Genomic DNA, 23,987 nt, shown 5'->3' with positions numbered 1-23,987 from the left:
ATCCCCACAAAATGAAATGACGTACTTACCACGCTGTCTTCTCACTTCTCACCGTTCGCCTATCACTATTCGCCTACCGGTTGCGCCTCGCCGGTAGTTTACCGTTTCTTAAGATCCAAACACTTTTCCTTTGGTCGATTGCTTGTCGAGGCCCACTCACTGGATATTAGCCGTTGCAACACGTGCACTTGTTAGCAGACGGCCGACTCTGGTCCAATGCTGCAGGGCGGTCGAAGTCCACTCAGGTTTAACCAGGCAGAAACACCACTTTGTTTGTGCTTTTTAGTGCTGCCTCCAGAGTCTCTAATCACGGTCAGCACTACTTACACAATACAATTCCTCTCAATCGATATCTTAAGAGAACCAGACAACTGGTAGCACTATTTTAGACTGTAACCAAGACAAAAAGAGATCAAGGAAGCGCTTCCTGGGGTTAACACAGGTTTATTTAATTATCCAGAGATTAAGATAAAAAAATAAGAAAATATTCACGTATAGTCTAGAATATGACAGAAATGAGAACATATATAGAAATGGAAGTGGCACTGGAAAGTGGGAGCAGGACATTCTTTCAGACTCCCTGGCTTGGGAGCCAAAAGAGATGTACACTGCCCAACCTCCTATCTGGCAGAGAAATATTATATAGGGTTTCTTTTCCCTTACAAGACAAAAAGGGAGCACAAGGGGGAGGGGTTGTCACACCCCCCTTAATTAGCATACCATAGTCAGGCAGGATCTCCTGACAATAAAGACATATATAGCATCTGTTTCTATTTCCTTTTGAAGATGCATTTGGTCTGCTGTCCACGTGTCTTGGACATACCTTTCTTAAACCTTTAATTTAATATCTCCCCTATTCTAAAAGAGGAGACAAAAGTTTACTGCTTCCAGTTGCTATAGAGGTGTTAGGTTTCTCTTGTCAATTTATGGCATGTTGCTGCCTGTCATAAAACCACTACCACTTGGTTCCACAGTGTTTGTTTCTCAGAGAGAGACACAGTGTTTGATCTCTTCTGCAAGGTGTTTACCTGCTATGTCTCCACATAGTTGAAAAGAAGGTAATTCTCTCCTGGATTGAAGAAGCCTTACTTCCAAGCAGGGGCGTATCTGAACTGCGGCGGTAGGGGGGGCCAGGGCCAGAGTGAGGGGGCACATTATAGCCCCCCCCCCGCCGCCGCCGCCATTGCCGATCCCCCTCCCCCCAGCCGCTACCATTGCCAACCCTCCCCCTCCGTTGCTCGCCTACCTTCGCTGGCGGGGGACCCCAACCCCCGCCAGCCGAGGTCCGCGTTCTCCTGCCGCTGCCGCTGCCGCTGCCACTGCCGGCTGCCTTTGGTCCTTTCATTTGTCCATTGAAGCTGGCGCCGACGAAAGTTTCTTTTGACTCTGACGTCGCTGCACGTTGTACGTGCAGGACGTCAGACTCAGAAACTGAGTCTGACGTCCTGCATGTACAACGTGCAGCGACATCAGACTCAAAAGAAACTTTCGTCGGCGCCAGCTTCAATGGACAAATGAAAGGACCAAAGGCAGCCGGCAGTGGCAGCGGCAGCGGCAGGAGGACGCGGACCTCGGCTGGCGGGGGTTGGGGTCCCCCGCCAGCGAAGGTAGGCGAGCAACGGAGGGGGAGGGTTGGCAGCGGTAGGGGGGTCCAGGGTGAAATCTGCGGGGGCCCAGGCCCCTGAGGCCCCACGCAGATACGCCCCTGCTTCCAAGGGGCATGGGAAAAGAATTCTGTCACCTGAATTTCCCTGAGACCAGTCACACTTAATGGGTGAGATTGGGGGCAATTCAGCTTTACAATTCACCTGGCTTGGCAAGAGGGGGGAGGTAAAGTGTAATTGCTATTCCAGCAAGCTCTGTTTCTCATGATTTGGAAGGAGAGAAGCCTTCATTCCTCTCTGTCCAATATGAGAAAATTAATTCTGTATATTAAATATTTGGAGGCCTTCCACCTCCTACAACAATTTTATAATTTCATTTGTATGCAGTTTTCATCTTGAATCATGCTTTGAGATTTCAGGTGTGCAACAAGTAGTGTGTAACCACCATATTGATCCAAGAGAACCAGTGTCACCAGTTTGAACCAGCCTTGGTTAATTACCTTTTCCCGGTGATAATAGTTGCACATGACAATAGGATGAGAACTAGTACAGCCTGTCATCGAGGACTAGAGTTAGTTTTGTTGTGGATTTTGATAATATGTTGTTCTATTTGTTTTTGGGCTGTGTATCTTTAGGTCAGCCCTTTGATGCACATTACTTAATGCAAAATGCAACCAGTAATGTAATAGCCTCCATGGTGTTTGGGGATCGCTTTCAGTACGACGATGATAAGTTTCAGAAGCTGCTGTATCTCCTGGATCAGAACATGAAGTTAGGAAAAGGACTATTGCCTCAGGTACTAATGAGTTATAATTGTGATCAGTCAATAAACTACCTTTAATTTATTTGTTCAATAGAATGTCAGTTGATTGGTCAATGAATAAGAAATGTGATTGGTTAAAAAAAATAAGTGTACATGAATGAAGAGAATTAATGTTAAGCCAAGAGAGTTCTAAGTCTGAAGTCAAGTTTTGTTAAAGCTAAAAAACACTGGTTGATGTTCAAAACCATAATGGTTTAGTCAGAGCTATCTAGGTAGTGTCACTGAATATCCTTATAGAACAGTTTAGCAATATTTATGTTTAATCATCTTTATTAAGTTCCAGTATTAAAAAAAAGTGTTCAGTCTATCTGTCTAGCAACAATGCGAAACGATCCAATAAGAATGATATACAATATCTGATCCCCAACTTACCCTGCCTCCCAACTCTGCCCTACAACATGGGTCACTTAGAAATCAAGAAAACATAACAAGAAAGTCCCACAAAACTGCTAAAAGTTCAACAGATGGCTACGAGCTTGAGGAGACATTCCTGTTTTTCGAAGGAGAAGGGCGGCCATCTTCCGACACAAATCTGGATATGGCTGGCCTTCTCTTAATGGCGGCCAAATTGGCATAATCGAAAGCTGATTTTGGCAGGCTTCAACTGCTTTCCGTCGCAGGGCCGGCCAAAGTTAAAGGGGGCATGTCGGCAGTGTACCGAAGGCGGGACGGGGGCATGGTTAAGAGATGGCCGGCCTCGGCCGATAATGGAAAAAAGAAGGCCGGATCTGACGAGCATTTGGCCGACTTTACTTGGTCCTTTTTTGTTCACAACCAAGCCTTGAAAAGGTGCCCGAACTGACCAGATGATCACCGGAAGGAAATCGGGGATCACCTCCCCTTACTCCCCCAGTGGTCATCAACCCTCTCCCACCCCCCCAAAAAAAAAGATAAATATTTTTGTGCCAGCCTCAAATGTCATACCCAGCTCCATCACAGCACTATGCAGGTCCCTGGAGCAGTTTTTAGTGGGTACTGCAATGCACTTCAGGCAGGCGGACCCAGGCCCATCCCCCCCCACCTGTTACACTTGTGGTGGTACATGTGAGCCCTCCAAAACCCACCCAAAACCCACTGTACCCACATGTAGGTGCCCCCTGTTACCCTTTAAGGGCTATGGTACTGTTGTACAGTTCTGGGTAGTGGGTTTGGGGGATTTTGGGGGGCTCAGCACACAAGGTAAGGGAGCTATGCACCTGGGATCAATTTGTGAAGTCCACTGCAGTGCCCCCTAGGGTGCCCGGTTGGTGCCCTGGCATGTGAGGAGGACCAGTGCACTATAAATGCTGGCTCCTCCCATGACCAAATGGCTTGGCTTTGGCCGGTTTTGAGATGGCCGCCATTAGTTTCCATTATCAGGGAAAACCAATGGCAGCCATCTCTAATGCTGGTGATTTCTAAGGGCTGCCCTAATGTTGAGATTTGGCCGGCCCCGACCGTATTATCGAAACAAAAAAAGGCTGGCCATCTTGTTTCGATAATACGATCGGGTATGCCACTTTACGGGGCTGTCATTAAAGATGGCCGCCCTTATAGATGGGCGCCCCCGTTCGATTATGGCCCTCATTGTCAACCAAAAGTTCTCCTAGGTTTCTTGAAATAAGTGACCAGTAGGATCAGAAAAATTTTGTACCTGCTGGCGTTCAAGATGCATTTGTACTAGTAAGAGAGCATGCCACCACTGCAGAGAAGGTCCAGTAGGAAGCAGCCAAGACAACAGGATTACTTTAAGACCAAACAACACCGCTTTTTAGGAAAAAAACACTTAAAGCCTACAGGCACTAGGTCGCTTATGATAAAGCATCCAAATAGCAACAAGGGGTCTTGTCGCACCTCACAGGTCCAAAATTTCCAAGTGGTGGTAAATATCTATTGCCAAAACATATGTCTCAATGTAGCCCCTCCAGAATAACATTTTGGACAAATGCCATGCGTAGTTATGCTAGCATGTTGAGTTGGGTGAAGAGAAATATGAAGACAAAGAGCAAACGTATAGAGTGTTTCTCTATGCAGTACATTCTTGACACATTTATATATTCCCACAATAAAATCTTGAAGTTGCTTAGGAGAAATGGTGCACTGCAGATCAGTAGACCACACTGAGGCCAAATTAATATAGTCAATATCTAGTGTTGCGACCTTCGTTTCTGCAGTAGTTTCCTGACCATCCTCAGTTAAATCAGTCCATAACAGTTATCACAAATGAACATGTAGCAGAAAACTTGTGTCTCTTATAAAGCCATCTCCAGATCACTCTACTTGTTTTCAATATAGGGTAGGTCTTAAATATACCAGAAGCTAAGCCACTGGAAGCATGTGAAAAATAACTAAAATGCACCTGAGGAATCAAATGAGTCTCCAAGATAGTAACTGAAAATTGATTTGTATCTTGAAAACAATTGTTAATGTGGCGCATACCACTAGCCACCATCAAATATTTTATTTTCTAAAACGTACCTGGGGAGCTCAGGACATATAGCTGCTCACCAGTTATCAAATATAACTGGTTTTTACAGGGTTTCAGCAATGAGTTCTCACCCTCTCTCTTCTCCCGGGCAGAAACTGTAGACAAAAACCAGTAACTGCTGCTTAGCTTCAAACTCCAGGCCAATCAGATCCCAGAAGAACAACATTTGAAAGTACACTATAAAGGTTACTTCCTATTTGAAAAAGAGCAGTCATTTCTCTGTAACAGCTTTAAAGCAAAGAAACACCACCTGCTGGCCAAATAGGAAAAATACACTTCAAGACATGATTAAGGCAGGAAAATATCCAATACATTTTACGGGCTTAAAACACACTGTTTCTTCACACATGTACTCTAGGCAGTACTGGGAGAGCTCTAGATTTAGTCAAATTTAATGCAAAACCTGAGAGTCTCCCAAATATATTAATCAGCTGAAGCAAATTAGGTAAAGCAGTTTGGGAACTTGTAAGGAGAATCAGTAAATCAGCATAAACCAAAGCCTTGACTGGATAACCTTATCTGAGATGCTGCATTGATCACTCGAAGCAAAGGCTCTAAGGGTAACACAAACAGAGGAGATGATGAGCAGCCCTGTTGTGTTCTCTGTAAAATCTGAAAGGGAGAAGTACGTTCTCCATTAACTAAAATCTGAGCCATGGGACAGTGGTATAAGGTCTATATTAGAAAGGTGGTTCAGAATTCTATCTTTAAGGTTAGGATGTTAAGCAGGATTGTATTCCAGTGGAAGATTTTATTTTGACTGTCCAAAGTTTGGTGATGACCAGTCTGGACTACTGTAATGCCCTATATCTGGGTTTAGCAAAATCCAATATTAGGGCATTGCAGTTGTCCTGTCAGTGGTCCACTGCTTATGGAGAAAGCTAATCAGCTAGCTGAAAGTCTTGGACTAACTGAATTCAAAGCCACTGTTGGATGGTTGGAAAGATGAAAGGAGAGGAACAACATAAAATTCAAGAAACATGGTGAAAAACAAGACGCTGATGACTTTGGTGCTGAAAATTGGGTGTTTCAGTTCTTCCTACCATCTTGAACGAGTTTGCACCTCGTGACATTTTCAATGCTGATGAAAACGGTCTCTACTGGCGAGTGATTCCTGATGGAACACTTGCATTCAAACAAGCCGAAACTACAGGAAGTAAAATGTCGAAGGACCAACTGACGATCCTCCTTTGCTGCAATATGGATGGGAATGAGAAGTTGGAACCACTCATCATTGGAAAGAGCAAACAGCTCTGTTGCTTCAAGAATGTTAAGCGACTTCCTGTGTCATACGAGGCTAACGCAAATTCATGGATGACTGGGGAAATTTGGAAGCAGTGGCTAAAGAAGTTAGACACTAGAATGCGGGCACAAAAGCGTCAGATTTTGTTGCTTTGTGATAATTGTGCTGCACACAGGGATGATGTCAGGCTGTCTAATGTCAAGGTGGTCTTCCTGCCACCAAACACTACCTCTCTGATCCAACCTATGGATCAGGGCATAATAACCAATTTCAAAAAACATTATCGGGCTCTTGTGCTACATCGTCTGATGAGCGTTATGGATGACCAGACTGGCAAGGATAAACGTGCTATTGAACTGGCTCGTAATCTATCACTGTTGGATTCCCTACATATGCAGAAAGAAGCCTGGAATCATGTTACACAGGCAACCATTGTGAACTGCTACAAGTGGGCAAGCTTTGTTAAGGATGTGGAGAGGGACAGAACAGATGCAGCTGTTGCAAACGCGTCAGATGAACAGGCTACTGACATCCCAGCCGGTGTTACTGAAGAGGAGTTTCATCACTACGTAGCTGTTGATTATGATCTACAAACAGCTGATGACAGCACTGATGTCGAGATATGCATCTACACGCAGGCAACGGCTGATGATGAAATGAGCAACGAGTCACATGCTGACGAAATTCAACAACCTCCTCAACAATATCAGCAGCCTGCCTGTGATAAGCAACCCTACTCCTGAGGCGTCGTACCAAAGCGGCATGCCATGACCCTTTGTGTGCAAGTTTGTAAGTTGCATAACAGTTGTTTTATTTCAATTTATGGTTAGCACTAACCATTTCTTCATATTCTGTGTGTTGGAAGAGTGTTTTTAAAGTTTATTTTAGAAACATCAAGGTTTTATTATATTAGTTAATATGAAGTATAGGATGAAAATGGCATGGCTTGGATTTTTTGTTCCTTAGTGTCCAGATGGTCCCAGGATTACATTTCTCTAATGTTGATATTGAATCAGTTACTGTTCCTGTCCTGGTTGATGGGTTTCAACCTAGGTTAGGTAAGCTAGGAGCCCAAGAATTTTAATTGATTGCTCAAAAGCTGTAACATAAAATTGATGTAATTTATGGTAATGGACAATGTTTAAAGATTGTAAGCTCTTTGAGCAGGGACTGTCTTTCTTCTATGTTTGTGCAGCGCTGCGTATGCCTTGTAGCGCTATAGAAATGCTAAATAGTAGTAGTAGTAGTTTTCCAACAGTCAGAAATGTGAGATTTAAAGCAATTTTTTTCTAATTATTTTATATATTCTGCCGTGCAATGGAATGATCTCCCTATTGAGATCCCTTCTTTAAGAAGCTATATTTCTTTCTGCAAAATGGTGAAGACTTATTTGTTCTCCAACCTTATTATTTTATTTGAGTTGAGTTGGGGTAGGGGAGAGGAAGGTTGTTGGGGACATAAATACTGGAGTAAAAATTGTTTATAGTAAATTAAAGGCAAGAAGCCGGCAAAAGAGTCAGTTGGACTGCTAGATGACTGAGGGGTAAAAGGGGCAATCAGGGAAGACAAAGCCATAGCGGAGAGATTAAATGAATTCTTTGCTTCGGTCTTCACCGAGGAAGATATGGGAGAGATACTGGTGCCAGAAATGGTATTGAAAGCTGACGAGTCAGAGAAACTGAATGAAATCTTTATAAACCTAGAGGATGTAATGGGGCAATTTGACAAACTGAAGAGTAGCAAATCTCCTGGATCGGATGGTATTCATCTCAGAGTACTGATAGAATTGAAAAATGAACTCGCGGAACTATTGTTAGTAATATGTAATTTATCTTTAAAATCGAGCATGGTACTGAAAGATTGGAGGGTAACCCATGTAATGCCGATATTTAAAAAAGGTTCCAGAGGGGATCCGGGAAATTATAGACCAGTGAGTAGTGCTTTTCTTGTAGAAAAAAAGGTGCCGGTACTCATTATGGGCGGGGTCACCACATATGACTCCACCCCTATTATAGCCACACCCACATTAGCCACACCCCTTATTCCAGCCATGGCGCATATAAACAGACATCATTGAAAATATTATACTAGTATAGGAGAAAAAAATAACGTGATTTTTTTTCATTATAAATCATTTCTGTAAGCTGTTACAGCTCCAGTATACCCAGTGCAAAATAAGACAGCAGATGTAAATTCTCAAATTGGACACAATCCAAACACTAAAATGAAAATAAAATGATTTTTTCTACCTTTGTTGTCTGGTGACTTTGTTTTTCTATCCATATTGGTCCCAGTCTCTGATTCTGCTGCTCTCTATCTGTTCTCTTAACTCCGCTTCCAGGGCTTCCTTTCCATGTATTTCTATACTTTCCTCCTTTCTTCTTCATTTCTTGCCCTCCATCCATAAGTAAAACCTGGGTCCTCCTCCATGGAATTGACTGGAGGAGGTATAACATGGATCCAGCTTTTGCCTATTTTCTCCCTCCATGTGCAGTTTTTCTCCTCTCTTCCCTTTCCCTCATCTCCATCCATGTGCATCTTCTTCTTTTTTATTTCCTCCCCTCCATCCATGTCCAGCACTTCTCCTCTCTCCACACCTCCATCCATGTCCAGCATTTCTCCTCTCTCTTCCCTCCCCTGTATCCATCCAAGCAATAATTCTCTCTCCCCTCTCCTTCATCCAAGTCCAGCATTTCTCCTCTCTCCCCGCCAACTCCTCCATCCATCTATGTCCAGCAATTCTCCTCTATCTCCTGCTCTGCTCTCCATCCATTGCCAGCATTTCTCCTCTCTTCCCTGCCCTCCCCTCCCATCTGTGTGCATCTCCTTCCTGTCTTCTCTCCCCTCCATCCCAGTGGCGTAGCCAAGGGTGGGCCTGGGTGGGCCCAGGCCCACCCACTTTGGGCTCAGGCCCACCCAGTAGCAGCACACCTATGAAGTGTCTGGCAGGGATCCCCAAGCCCCACCAGATGAAAATTCCCAACAAATGTCCTTCCTGCATACCAGCCTTCCCTCTAATGTATTCCCGCCTATGCAGAAACAGGAAGTTGCATCAGAGGGCAGGCTGAGGGGCCAACATAAGCAGTGTGTATTAGTTGCTGCTCGCTGCCAGTGAAAATCTGCTATTTAAAAGGTATGGGGGAGGGGGATGTTTGAGAGACCATATGGTATGCAGGCGAGAGAGGGAGAGACTAAATCACTTGTGGGACAGGGCGGAGTTCTTCTGCCCACCCGTCTTGGCAGGGCCGTGCTGACACAGAGAGGTAAGCAACGCTGGGGGGCGCTGACCTCTAGAGGGCGCCACTCACTTGCAAAATCTTTTACCTGAAGTTGTAATTCTCCTCTCTCCCCTGCCCTTCCCGCATCAGGAAGTGAAGGTAGCCCAGCAGTGCTGAGACAGACATGCTGCTCTGCTAAAGCTGCTTCAAAGAGTACAACCAGCAGCTATTTATGGCTTTGGTGTGTGAACAACTTTCATTCAGGGTGAGCTGGAACAACATTCAAATTAAAGAGGTTTGGAGGCAGGTGTGCAAGTGAAACTGGGAGAAATAAAAAATAAATAGTGTAATTGTTATCTGTAAGTGGTTCAAAGTTTTTGTTTTTTGAGCATGTACACTGAGAGGAGGGCATGACTGCAATGATGTGTACATAATTATCATAGCTACAGCTAAAATCCATTTAATTGGCTGAGGTTCAAAGAGGAAGTTTAGCTGACGTATAGTGTAGAATAGCTGGTAAGTAAAAATCTGATTGCTTTTTTTGTGTGTTTGTTTTTATATAAAACATTCTGCTTGGATAGGGAGAGTTTGTGATATTTGAAAATACATTTTGCTTTAATGAAATTGCTAAACTTTAGAGTCAGAGACTTATCAATGAGGGATACATACAGTGGAAAGGAAGCCCTGGAAACAGAGTTAAGAGGACAGATACCAGCAACAGAATCAGATACTGGGCCAGCATGATCAGAAAAAGAAAGTCACCAGCCAACAAAGGTAGAAAAAAATTGTTTTATTTTCATTTTAGTGTTTGGAATATGTCCACTTTGAGAATTTACATCTGCTATCTTATTTTGCAATGTATAGCAGTCTCCAAGAGACTGGGCTCCCAGTGAGCCAGGGAGGTCAGACTGTGTAAATGAGATGAAGAGACCCCCCCCCCCCCCACACTGTAACAAAGACAGGAACATGCATAATCAAAGCTTAGTGCAGTTACAAGGGCTGGCCATTCCTAATTATGCTAATAGTTTTTAATAGGCTAAGTCTCACTGAAAAGCCTCTTTATAAAGGCAGTGCTTTCTCTGGAGAGCAGTGTTAAGAAACAGCAGGAATTGTGTTTATTTTTTTTAAACTGCTTTCCTGTGTAAGCTAATTTACAGTTTTCTAGTATATGCTTGACATTGAAGGGTGTGGTAGACCCTTTTGTCAGGTCTGGCTGGGCCTGTAGTTTTCAGTCTAAAGGAAAGACAGGTAGCAATGGAGAAACATCTAATGAAGAAGCGAGACGGGGGGGGGGGGGGGGCACCAACTGATAGTCTGCAGGGGGGCACCAGAGACCCTTGGCATGGCCCTGCGTCTTGGGCCCAGGCCCACCCAAAATTGGGTGTCTGGCTACGCCCCTGCTCCATCCATGTCTAGCATGTCTCCTCTCTCCCCTGCCCTCCCCTCCCATGTCCAGCGATTTTCCTCTATCCCCTGGCCTCCTCTGCCATCCATGTCCAGCGATTCTCCTCTCTCCCCTTCCCTCCCCTCCCATGTCCAGCGATTCTCCTCTAGCCCCTGCCCTCCTCTTCCATCCATGTCCAGCAAATCTCTCTTCACAGACCTCCCCTCCCATCCATGTGCAGCGATTCTCCTCTGCCCCCTATCCTCCCCTGCCATCCATGCCCCCAGCCACATGCTAGCATCTCCCTCTCTCTCTCACCCCAGGGGTCCAGCTTCGCTCTTCCCTCACTTCTGTTGTGTCTCCTCTTTGCAGGGTCAGCACTTCTCCCTCTTCCTTCTTTCCCCACATGTCCTGGCACCTCTCTCTCTTTCTTGTCCTTCCAATCCCCATCTCCAAAGTCCAGCACCTCTTTCCCTCTCTCCCTCTCTGTGGCCCTTCTCTTCTTCATTCCCGTCACCTCACTGAATCTCTTTCTTTGGTACCTAACCTCCCTATCCAGCACTTCTTTGCTTCTTTGCACCCATCTTGATGCAGCACCTCTGTCCCTCATTAACCTTATTCAGCAACTCTGTCCCTCTCTACCCCTCCTGATGCAGCACTTCACTCTCTCCTTGCCCCCCCCCCCAATGCAGTACCTGTCTTCCTCATTACTTCCTTCAATGCAGCACCTCGCTCCTTCTTTGACTCCCCATGCAGCAACTCTCTCCTTCCTTACTCCCCCCCACCATGCAGCACTTCTCTCCCTCCGTCCAACCTCCCCCCATGCAGTACCTGGCTGCCTCCCTTGTCCCCCCCCCCATGATGCAGTATCTGTCTCCCTTGCCCTCCCCCCAAGCAGCACCTCTCTCCCGAGTCTCGACCCTACCCCTCTTGATGCAGATTCTCTCTATCTCCCTCCCTCCCTCACCTTCCACATGCAGTACCTAGCTGGCTGTCTCCTTTGTTGTCCCCTCCAAGCAGCACCTTTCTACTCTCGCCCCTCGCACTTCCTTGCCTCTTGCTCTTGGCCCCGTCGTTGTCTTCTGCGTTTACTTTTTTTTAACCAGCGTTAACACGTCAGCAGGAACAGGCTGCTTCAGCCAATCCCAGGGGCCTTCCTTCAGCGTTTTCCGCCCCCGAGGGCTGAAGGAAGGCCCCTGGGATTGGCTGAAGCAGCCTATTCTTGCTGACGTGTTAACACTGCTTAAAAAAAATTAAGCGCGGGTTCGCGGCGTGCGAAGCAAAAGAAGAGAGGTTGGGGGGGGGAGGAGGAGGAGAAACAGAGCGAGAGAAAGAGAAGATGCCCAAACACACAGGGGACACCGTCGACACTGCCAGGTGGGGACCAGAGCCCAAAATTCTGAAAAAAAATAACAACCGGCTCTCGCGAGCCGGTGCAAGCCGGCTCCAGTTCACCACCGGACCTCACAAAAAAGGTGCCGGTACGCCCTACCGGTGCGTACCGGCACAAAAAAGCACTGCCAGTGAGCCTGATGTCAGTGCTGGGCAAAATGGTAGATACTATTATAAAGAACAAAATTACAGAGTATATTCAAAATCATGGATTAATGAGACAAAGCCAACATGGATTTAGTGAAGGGAAATCTTGTCTTCCCAATCTATTACATTTCTTTGAAGGGGTGAACAAACGTGGATAAAGGTGAGCCGGTTGATATTGTGTATCCGGATTTTCAAAAGGCATTTAACAAAGTACCTCATGAAAGACTCCAGAGGAAATTGGAGAGTAATGGGATAGGAGGTACTGTCCTATTGTGGATAGGATAGAAAACAGAGAGTAGGGTTAAATGGTCAGTATTCTCAATGGAGAAGGGTAGATAGTGGAGTTCCCAAGGGGTCTGTGTTGGGACTGCTGTTTTTTAACATATTTATAAATGATCTAGAGATGGGAGTAACTAGTGAGCTAATTAAATTTGCTGATGACAAAGTTATTCTAAGTTGTTAAATCGCGAGAGGATTGTGAAAAATTACAAGAGGACCTTACGAGACTGGGAGAATGGGTGTCTAAATGACAGATGACGTTTAATGTAAGCAAGTGCAAAGTGATGCATGAGGGAAAGAGGAACCGATCTATAGCTACGTAATGCAAGATTCCACGTTAGGAGTCACCAACCAAGAAAGAGATTGCGGTGTCATTGTTGATATGTTGCAACCCTCTGTTCAGTGTGCTGCTGCGGCTAAGAAAGGAAATAGAATGTTAGGTATTATTAGGAAAGGAATGGAAAACAAAACAAAAGTTTTATATTGCCCTTGTATCGGTCCATGGTGCGACCGCACCTCGAATATTGTGTTCAATTCTGGTCACCGCATCTCAAATATTGTGTTTAATTCTGGTCACTGCATCTCAGAAAGATATAGTGAAATTAGAAAAGGTAGAGAAAAGCACGACGAAAATGATAAAGGGGATGGGACGACTTCCCTATGAGGAAAGGCTGAAGCGTCTAGGGCTTTTCAGCTTGGAGAAAAGACGGCTGAGGGGAGATATGATAGAGGTCTATAAAATAATGAGTGCAGTGGAACGGGTAGACGTGAATCATTTGTTTACTATTTCCAAAAATACTAGGACTAGGGGGCATGCGATGAAGCTACAAATTTGATACGAATCGGAGAAAATGTTTCTTCACTCAATATGTAATTAAACTCTGGAATTTGTTGCCAGAGAATGTGGTAAAGGCGGTTAGCTTAGCGGAGTTTAAAAAAGGTCTGGACGGCTTCCTAAAGGAAAAGTCCATAGACCATTATTAAATTGACTTGGGAAAAATTCAGTGCTTTTAATCTGGGATAAGTAGCATAAAATGTTTTGAACATTTTTGGGATCTTGCCAGGTATTTGTGACCTGGATTGGCCACTGTTGGAAACAGGATTCTGGGCTTGATGGACCCTTTGTCTGTCCCAGTGTGGCAATACTTATGTATTAACCCAAAGCAGATAAGAGCTAGAAATTACAAAGGATCTGATAGTCTCACTATGTTGCAGAAGCTTAGATGCACCCTATCATATAATGAAGTACCTGGCATGTTAATATATTTAAAATAATTTTCTTATCCAACTTCCTGAAATATTTGCTTACAATGGAGATAGTGTACAATATTAAACAATCTTAAAAACATACAATAAAAATCTGTACAGGGTTAGAGAAGAAAGAAAGTAATGTGCTTGAAAGAGAAGTGTGCCGTGGATGGCATCAAATTATTATGGGAGCAAGGCCCTTGGATCCTCTTCTCCAGGCTGCCAGTGTGTGAGATAGTTCTTTGCTATAACTTTTATTTATTTGAGTATTTGATATACTACTATTTGGACACAAATTAACCATTGTGGTGGTTTACAAGACCTGTCACATCTGACCCAGCTAATTCCTCATATCTCCTCCTAATTAAGAAGGCTCCTGAGGGAGGTGGTGGAGATGAAAACGGTAACTGAATTCAAAAAAGTGTGGGATAAACATAAAGGTATCCTGTTCAGAAGAAATGTATCCTCAGAAGCTTAGCAGAGATTGGGTGGCAGCACCGGTGTTTAGGAGGCGGGGCTAGTGCTGGGCAGACGTCTATGGTCTGTGCCGTGAAAATGGCAGATACAAATCAAGGTTAGGTATACATATAAAGTAGCACATATGAGTTTATCTTGTTGGTCAGACTGGATGGACCGTACAGGTCTTTTTCTGCCGTCACTTACTATGTTACACGTTTGTTCTCTAAAGTCTTTTAAAGAAATAGTTTGTGACCAGTTGTCATGGTTGTGCCCATGTTTCGTGCTCTCCCTCTCGCCACCTGGTGGCCAGACCTGGTGGCTGCAATGGACTGTCTGGTTATTGTCACCCATTTCAGATTTCAGCCCAGTCCGGTCCGGATCTTCCGGGCTGCCAGACTTGCTTGCTTGGATTGAACCTATACAGCACCCATAGTTGCCTGGTGATTGCTGCAGGTGAGCCTCAGCTGCTGCGGGGCTTATTAGTCAGTTGGAAATTCTCTGCCTTTGCCTTTGCATCGCCTTAGGCCCTGGTATGTTGGTACTTGTTGCACTTCTGTTTAAGTTCTTGCCTGAGATTCTTGTTTGTTTCTAGTTAGGTTGTGTGTAGTTTAGATTAGGTTGTTGTTTGTCCTGTCTCTGGGTTATAGTTTTGTGTTTAGTCTTTGTCTGTTTGTGTCTTTGTGGCTGCTCTGCAGCTTTCAGTTCTGTGTCTTGTTATCAGTGTTTTGTTCCCTGTTTTAGTGGCTGCTTGCAGCTTTCAGTCCAGCCCTTTAGCTTTCCCTTTCTTGCCCTGCTGCCCCTGTATGTTCCTTTCCCCTCTGACCCTCAGTCCTGGTTCAGCCTAGTGGGTATCCAGTCCTGCCTTGCCCAGTAAGTCCTGCCGGCCACCTGCAGTCAGTGGCTCAACTCCTGGTGAAAGGCGGCCAAGTGCAGGTGAAGTTTAAGGGTGCCTGCTCTGCTTATTCCTGCTTGTTTGCCTCTGCTGCAACTCCAGTCCGGGGTTCCAGTCCTGTTCTGCCTAGTTTACGGTGTGGGGTCTTCCTTTCCAATTTCCAATAAAGCCTTAATTTCTTTCTGTAAAGTAAGTGTAGGATCAGCCTTCAATTCTTTATAGAAGGATTTATTGTCTAATTCTCTGTCTTTGAATCTGTGCTATATACCCCTATCTAACACAACACACTCTGTTTCTCAAGCTCTGCTATCTCACTTAGCACTATTGTGTCATAGGCTTGTATCAAAGGATGAGTATTGCCCCTAGGTTGCCATTGAGACTTATTACTATTGATGCATCCATTGTACTAGCAGGAAAAATATTCCATAAGTTTTAACTTCCTAATGAATTTAAACAATTCAACTCGGACATTAAAAGCATTATAGACTGGAGTAAGCACAAAAGAGAGGCCTTTATTTAATACTCTAGTTTCTATTATCAATAAGTGGCCTCGGACAAATTGTATACCCTACTCATCATTGTTTTAAGCATTGTGTTTTATCCCAAACTGTAAATTTCCCCCTCTTCCTCTCCCTCTGCTGAAGAACATGGGGCTGATATTCAGACTGTAGGAGGCAGCCTGGCTGACTCCCGCGGTAGGCGGATATTCAATGCCGGGCTGTTTCTGGTGACCAGCATTGAATAGCCGGTTTATTTTTTTAAACTTTAAACTTAACTGGCTAAGGGGTCCTTTTACTAAGGTGCGCTGAAAAATGGCCTGCACTGTTGTAGTCGTGAATATTGGACGCGTGCAGGTCCATTTTCAGCACACCTGCAAAAAGGCCTTTTTTTGTTTTGGCCGAAAATGGACTTGTGGCAAAATAAAAATTGGCGTGCGTCCATTTTCGGCCTGAGACCTTACCGACACCCGTTGACTTAGAGGTAAGGTCTCACATGTTAACTGGATGGTAATCATCAGTGCACAGTGTCAATTACCGCCCGGTTAGTGCCACGCAGTAGAAAATAAAACATATTTTCTGCCACGTGTATTGGACGTGCGTAAAAAATGGAATTACCGCCCAGGGCTTGTGGTAGCCAGGTGGTACTTCCAAATTGACGTGTGTTGGAAGTGCGTAGGCGCCTACATACCTTAGTAAAAGGGCCCCTCAGTTAATATTCAGTGCTGGCTGGTTAAGTTTAAAGTGGCCAAATATATATACAGTACATATATAGCTGATTAGCCGCTATCCCCTGGATTCTATATTGTGCCCCTAGAGATCTGTGCCAAAATCGGTGTGGATTCTATAACAAGCGTGTAACTTAACAAGCTAATGAGTGCTGATAACAGCAGTTAAGCAATAATGAGCACTAATTGGCACTGATTAAAATCTAGGCACACAGTGTATTCTGTAACGATGTGCGCTGAACTTCTAATGTGTGCAGGCAAAAAGGGATGTGGTTATTGGCAGGGAAACGGGCGTTTCGTGGGCGTTCCAAAATTTACACACCTAGTTATAGACTATAGATCCTTTGGGCTCTGGGCAAGGAGGGCAGGAAGCAATTAGTTGCTAAGAGGCAGATTAAGGAGGACCCTGATTCAGAGCCACTCTCCCCCCTCTTATCTCCTCTGGTCATTAACTTATCACTGAAACCTGATCCAGTACTGATCTTAACAGTTGAAAGGCAAGCTGAAATAATAACACAAGACCAGAACACCAGACCCCACAACAAAGATCAAAAGTCCTATCACGCATCCAATCATCAGAACACGCCTTTTAGCAGACCACAGAGAATAGAAACCAAAATGAATATCTTCAAACTACTCCTAATAATCTACTCCTTAACACTGATCCACTTAACACTAACCACCCCTCTCGCAGAAAGTAACAGTATACGCATATTATACAATCATCAAAGATTGATCAGATACACCACATCTCATCAAACTGGCAACAACTTAAACAAAGGAAGAAAACCATCATGCGGACAACCACCACAAAATCCAAAGAAGGGCCCAAACAAACTCACCTCCACAAAGAAACGACAACTAATAAAATCCACACAACACCAAACGCAGAAGACCCATTCCAAATAATCCAAGTGGGCTACATCAACGCCAGATCCGCTGTAAACAAAACAGCAATACTAACAGACTGGATCATGGCAGAAGACCTTGACCTACTCTTCATCACTGAAACCTGGATCCACGACCAAAAGGACCCTATAATTCTAGACCTGTGCCCTCCAGGATACAAAATCACACACTGGACCAGAAAGGAAAAGAAAGGCGGAGGCATAGCACTAATCTATCAATTCCACTTTACCACCGAAACTGCTGCCGAGTCCATGACACCTCAACTTGAAATTGCCTCAGTTAGAATCCACAAGAAAACATTACGTGATCATTTGAATTGTGTCTTGTTTTACAGACCTCCAGGTAATTGGAATGAAGGCCAAACTAGCTTCATGGACTTCATTTCAAACACATGTGTAACCAACCCCAGTGTACTAGTACTAGGAGACATCAACCTTCACTTAGAAGACCCAAACAAAATCAACGCATGGGAATGTAAGGAATTCCTCCACTTATGGTATCTCAAATGGCCCCAAATGCAAGCAACCCACGCTAAAGGGCACACACTTGATCTCATCTCACACAAACTTTCAACAGACCAACTTACTAATAACAGATATGAAATGGTCAGAAACACCCTGGATGGATCACTACAAACTAAACTTATCCCTACACTGGTGGAAGAAGGGATTACACCAGATAAAATAATATACATCCTACAGCACAAGAGGTAATGTAGACATGAAAACATTTTGGCAACTGATATACAACAATGAATGGACAGCACAAACAGACTCCATATACTTCCTCATGGATTGGGATAAAAGATGCAAAGGCATACTAGATGAAATAGCACCCTTATGAACAAAAACCTCATGAAAGCATAACTTGATACCATGGTTCAACGATGAACTGAAAAAGCTAAAAACACAATCCAGGAAACTCGAACGAGCATGGAAAAAAACAAAAGACGAACACACACTTAACACATGGAAACAATCACAAAGAAAATACAAATACGCAATAAGACCGACCAAAAGATCACACTATAAAACTAAAATAGGGACAGATTACAAAGACACGAAGAAATTATACCAACTTGTGAACAAACTCCTAGACACCAACTTGGTCACTACAACGCATACAGACATCCTATCTGCAGATAAACTTGCTAAGTATTTCAACGAAAAAATTGTAAACCTACACAGCACGCTACCTCATGACAACACTGACATCGAAAACTTCCTTAATGAGCTGGACCCAACCATTGGAGAATACTCGGCAGACCGAACCTGGTTAAACTTCACTCAACTTACCGTCAATACAGTTACACAGGCGATCAGCAGGTTCTCCGACACTCACTGCAAACTTGATACCTGCCCCAACTACCTAATGAAATCCACCCCTGACTGCTTCATAGCAGACCTCACAACCCACCTAAATTACATGCTTCAGCAAGGTCTCTTCCCTAAGGAAAATGGCAACATCCTACTCACCCCGATACCAAAAGACACCAAGAAAAAAACAAATGAAATCACTAACTACCGTCCAGTAACATCCATCCCGTTGTTAGTCAAACTGATGGAAAGCATGGTAGCCAAACAACTTACAGACTATATAAATAAATTCTCAATATTACACGAATCACAGTCAGGTTTTTGCCCCTCCACAGCAGGGAAACAATACTACTCACTCTTCTAGCCAAATTCAAGCAGGAAATAGCAATAGGCAAAAACATCCTCCTCCTCCAATTCGACATGTCTAGTCCATTCGACATGGTAAACCATAATATACTAATAAGATTACTAGATAAGTTCAGGATCTGTGGAAACATACTTAGCTGGATCAAGGGTTTCCTAACCACAAGAACATATCAAGTAAAATGAAACTCATACATATCATCACCGTGGAAAGCAGACTGTGGAGTACCACAAGGATCACCGCTATCACCGATCCTCTTCAACCTAATGATGACCCCCACTAGCCAAGTCCTTATCCAACCAAGGCTTTAACCCTTTCATCTATGTAGATGATGTCACAATATACATCCCTTTCAAATCTAACCTGACTGAAATCACCAACGAAATCAAGCTCAGCTTGAACATCATGGACTTTTGGGCTAATGCATTTCAACTAAAACTCAACAAGGAAAAAACACACTGTCTCATCCTCTCATCCCAACACAACGCGGACAACCCCACAATCATCAACATCCCAGATTACACCCTCCCTATCTTCGGCACTACAATGGACCGCAACAACACTAGAGAGCCAAGTGATATCCATGACAAAGAAAATGTTCCACTTAATGTGGAAGCTCAAACGTGTGAAGCAATTCTTCCCGTGGAAAACATTTCACAACCTGGTACAATCAGTGGTACTAAGCCTGTAGACTACTGCAATGGAATTTATGTGGGATGTAAAGAACAAACCTTAAAGAAACCTTAGACCGCTGAAAACATGGCAGCTAGGCTTATCTTCGAAAAAACGCGATTTGAAAGTGCAAAACCCCTACGTGAAAAAGTACACTGGCTCCCGATCAAAGAACGCATTGCTTTCAAAATCTGCGCTCTGGTTCACAAAATCATCTACGATGAAGCCCCGGGATACATGACAGACTTGATCGACCTACCAATTAGAAACACATCCGAATCAACACAAACGTACCTAAATCTGCACTACCCAAGTTGCAAAGGACTCAAATACAAATCAACCTAAGCATCCAGTTTTTCCTACATAAGCACACAACTGTGGAACGAATTACCAAAAGCCTTGAAAACTACGTCTGATCACCTAAACTTCTGGAAAACACTAAAAACTAACCTGTTTAAAAAGGCATACCCTACTGATCCAACATAAATGCCTGATCTCTGCAACACAACAAAACTAAAGTACGTAATGGACATAACACAACTCTTCCGTTATACGATGCCCTAATGTGGCTGTGCCACATGAACTTTATCTTACCACAACATCACTTTGTATTTGTTCATACCGGAGTCTGCAAACGCCTCTCCGTACTATGTAAGCCACATTGAGCCTACAAATAGGTGGGAAAATGTGGGATACAAATGCAACAAATAAATAAATAAATAAATAAATATGGCCTACTGCGCCTAAATCTACACGCAGGGATTTACACCAAGTTTTTGTTGGTGTAAATGGATGCACATAGATTTAGGCACTGAAATATGAACTAACCGTATTCTATAATCGGCTCCTAAATCTAGGAACCAATTATAGAATACGTTTAGTTGATACTGATTTCACATCCGATTTTTATTAGGCGCCATATATAGAATCTTCTATGCATTGACTGAGAATATTCATCAGGAGATAGCCAAACTCCACTGCCCACTGGCAAAGAACAGCCCTGATGGCAAAACATGTATTTTATGCAGTCAATATTTTATAAGAGGTCATATGCAGGGAAATGACTTTATGAAATTACTACTTTAATGTGTCAACATTTACATCTATAGGTTGCAAAATTGGCTCTTATATACGGAAATGTTGGCCCTTATATGAGCAAAACCTCAAGTGATAGTACTCTTTTTTTTGGACACGTCACTGTGTGAAATTGGCTGTTTTCAGTGCTTGTGATGTTATTTCTAGTGCATCCATATGTGTATTTCTAACAGGTTCCATATTCAGCAGAGCTTTTTGTAAAATACAGGTAAACTTGTAAACATTTTGACTTGGACATCCCATTTCCTATCTAGATGCTCTAATCAAAATCACCTAAACTAAGAATTCTAAAAGTTATGCTTCTACATTTAGGCCTGCCAGTCATTAGTCTAGATTTAGGAGCCTAATCCTGAAAACCAGTGCTAAGCTCCTAGCCTTTTCATTTATTTATTGCGATTTTCTATACCGCTATTAATTAACTTGCAGATCATAGCAGTGTATTGTTATAGAATAAACAGCAGGTGAGAAATTTGAAAAAGAGCTACAATTTTACAATTCTCAGCAGTATACAAAATAACATACATAATTGTATATTAATACTTCCAAAACAAAACATCACATAATACCCTAAATCCCCTCCTGTTTCCACCTACTTTTTAGGCTCCTAGACTTAGGAGTCCATTCAAACTAGAAACATTAAAATTTCAAACATACCAGTTTGGGAGTCTAATGCTCAAAGTTAGGAGCCTAAACTCTTTGAATATTTTCCTAATAACTTTTAGACCACCAAGTTTAAGTGGATTTTCAGCTGAAAACTTAGGGACTCATTTTCAAAAACATATAGATGTCTTAAAATGGCAAAACAGCATCTATATGCCAAAAACATCTGAATTTTGATTTTCAAAAGGCAGAATTTGGACATCCTACACTGCAGTTTGTCCAAATAGCAAGGGGATGTGTTGTGGCTGTGTTTAAGGTGGGATCAAGGAGGGCCCAAATTTAGGATGTTCAACGGTGATAATCAAACGGGAAGAAAAGTCCAGGTCAAAACAAGAAGGGAATCCTAAGGTAGACCTGTTTCCATCATGTCCAGGGTATAAAAAGTTGCCCTGATTGAATAGCTGACCACCGAGGGATTAAGGCATGACTCCTCCTTAATCCCCCAGTGGTTACTGTCCCCTTCCCTCACATCTGAAAGTGACACCAGAAAGAGAAACTAGACTCCCTGACAAAATCTGGTATTATGGACATTCTGAACATAACAGCAAACAGGTTGGAAGGGTGGCCTAGTGGTCAGTGCAGTCATAGGCGCCCCGTATAAGAGGCTTGGGGAGGCTAGCCCAGCTGTGAGCTTCGCGGCGGCCCCGCCTGCCTCCCTCTCCAAATGTACCCTGAGACTCCCGACGACGAAATCTTCTGCTGCCGCCGCTTCTATTGAGCAGCGCAGCGGCAGCCAGGAACAACACCTACACTCATCCGCTGCCGCCGCTTCTCTCGGAGCCAGCATAACATAAGAAGAAAAAGAAGCGCGGGGCCGCAGCAGCGTTCAGACATGCGCTGTCGGCTCTGCCGGTCTCTGCCTCGTGACGTCAATTTCCCGTTCCGGGGGCAGAGGACTGGCAGAGCCGACAGCGCATGCCTGAACGCTGCTGCGGCCCCGCGCTTCTTTTTCTTCTTCTGTCAGCTGCTGTAAAGAGGCCCGGGCCGGAGGGAGAGAAGAGAACGTGTGGAAACGGTAGGAGGAGAGCAGGGGAGAGCCAGGGGACATGAATAAGAGCAGTGGAGAGCCAGAGAGCGATAGGGAAAGAAAGAGGGGACATGGAAAAGAGCACGGGAGAGCCAGGGACATGGAAAAAAAAAAAGCAGGGGAGAGCCAGAAAGAAATGGGGAAAGAAAGAGGGGCCATGGAAAAGAGCAGAGCAGAGCCAGGGACATGGAAAAAAGCAGGGGAGAGCCAGAAAGAGATGGGGAAAGAAAGAGGGGCCATGGAAAAGAGCAGAGGAGAGCCAGGGACATGGAAAAAAAAAAAGCAGGGGAGAGCCAGAAAGAAATGGGGAAAGAAAGAGGGGCCATGGAAAAGAGCAGAGCCAGGGACATGGAAAAAAGCAGGGGAGAGCCAGAAAGAGATGGGGAGAGAAAGAGGGGCCATGGAAAAGAACAGGGGAGAGCCAGGGACATGGAAAAGAGCAGGGGATGGCCAGAGAGAGATGGGGAGAGAAAGAGGGGACATGGGCATGAGAGAGAGAGAAGCTACTGGGGAGAAACTGGGGGAGGCCCTAGCTGTCAGACTGAGAAATGCTGGCTGGATGAAAGGAGGGAGAAAGAGGAAAAATGCTGGAAGGAGGAAAGAAACTGGTAGGGAGGGAAAGAGGAAAGACACTGGAAGGATGGGGTGAGAGAGGACATGCTGAATGGAAAAGGGTCAAGAGAGAGAACTGTCTAGAAGGAAGGGGAGATAGAGGAAGACAATAGACGGAAGGATTGGGAGAGGATAATGGGTGGAAGGATGGAGAGAGAAAGAGGGATGACACTGGATGGAATGGTAGGAGAGAAAGAGGGAAGGTGCTGGACATGGATGGAGGGAAGGGAAGTATATGCACATGGATGGAGGGGAGTGAGGAGAAATGCTGGATATGGATGGAGGGACAACTGTTGAATTAAAGAGCTGGATCGGGATACTGAAGGATAGGGACAGGGCTACAGATGGTAGACAGGACGCATAAGGACACAGGAGGATGGTGGACATGGTGAGAGAAAAAATATCAAATGGAAAGAAGACACTGCATAAAACAGAAGACACTGGGACCAAAGGTAGAAAACAGTATTTTATTCAGAATTTATTAACTGGAATATGTCAGCTTTTGGAAATGTGCATCTGTGATGTTTTGCATGTAAATTTCAATTTTTCTAGTATTGCTGCATGCGGAGTCTGACTTCTTGAGGTAACTTTCCAGTTCAGTATTTTGCCTTCATATCTGTTGTGTCATGTGTTTTTCATGTGTGATCAAGGTGCAGTATTCTGCTAGCGTGTAGTATTTTCAGCCCTTTTTGGGGTTTTTTTTGTTTCACTAGGTTGTGCACTGGTATTTTAGAGCCCGGTGTAATTACAGTGCTGCCTTTCCACGCATAAGGTTTAGCTCATCCTGTCCTTGCAATTAGTACTGTTATGGTTTGGTAAGGCTATATGAGTGTGTTTTTGCACAAGTTTGTGTATAGTGTTTTGCACTGGAGAGATTGTGTATTGGGCTTACTGAGGTGGCACCAAATCATCAGAAAGGGTTTTAGAGCCTAAATCATGACACACTACCTC

At 44.1% G+C, this 23,987-nt stretch overlaps 1 protein-coding gene across 1 annotated transcript in view; it reads left to right on the top strand.

The window, feature by feature from the left end:
- LOC115473059 (cytochrome P450 2D15-like) overlaps nucleotides 1-23,987 on the top strand; it is a 105,909-nt gene that overhangs the window by 25,929 nt on the left and 55,993 nt on the right. Inside the window, exon 4 of the mRNA XM_030207692.1 lies at nucleotides 2,240-2,400. Coding sequence (XP_030063552.1) covers nucleotides 2,240-2,400 — 161 coding nt within the window. The remainder of the gene's footprint in view (nucleotides 1-2,239; nucleotides 2,401-23,987) is intronic.

This window comes from Microcaecilia unicolor, chromosome 1 (genome assembly GCF_901765095.1).
Source record: "Microcaecilia unicolor chromosome 1, aMicUni1.1, whole genome shotgun sequence".
Taxonomy (NCBI): domain Eukaryota; kingdom Metazoa; phylum Chordata; class Amphibia; order Gymnophiona; family Siphonopidae; genus Microcaecilia; species Microcaecilia unicolor.
The sequence above is the reverse complement of the archived record's forward strand: the minus strand, read 5'-3'. Positions and strand labels throughout refer to the sequence as shown.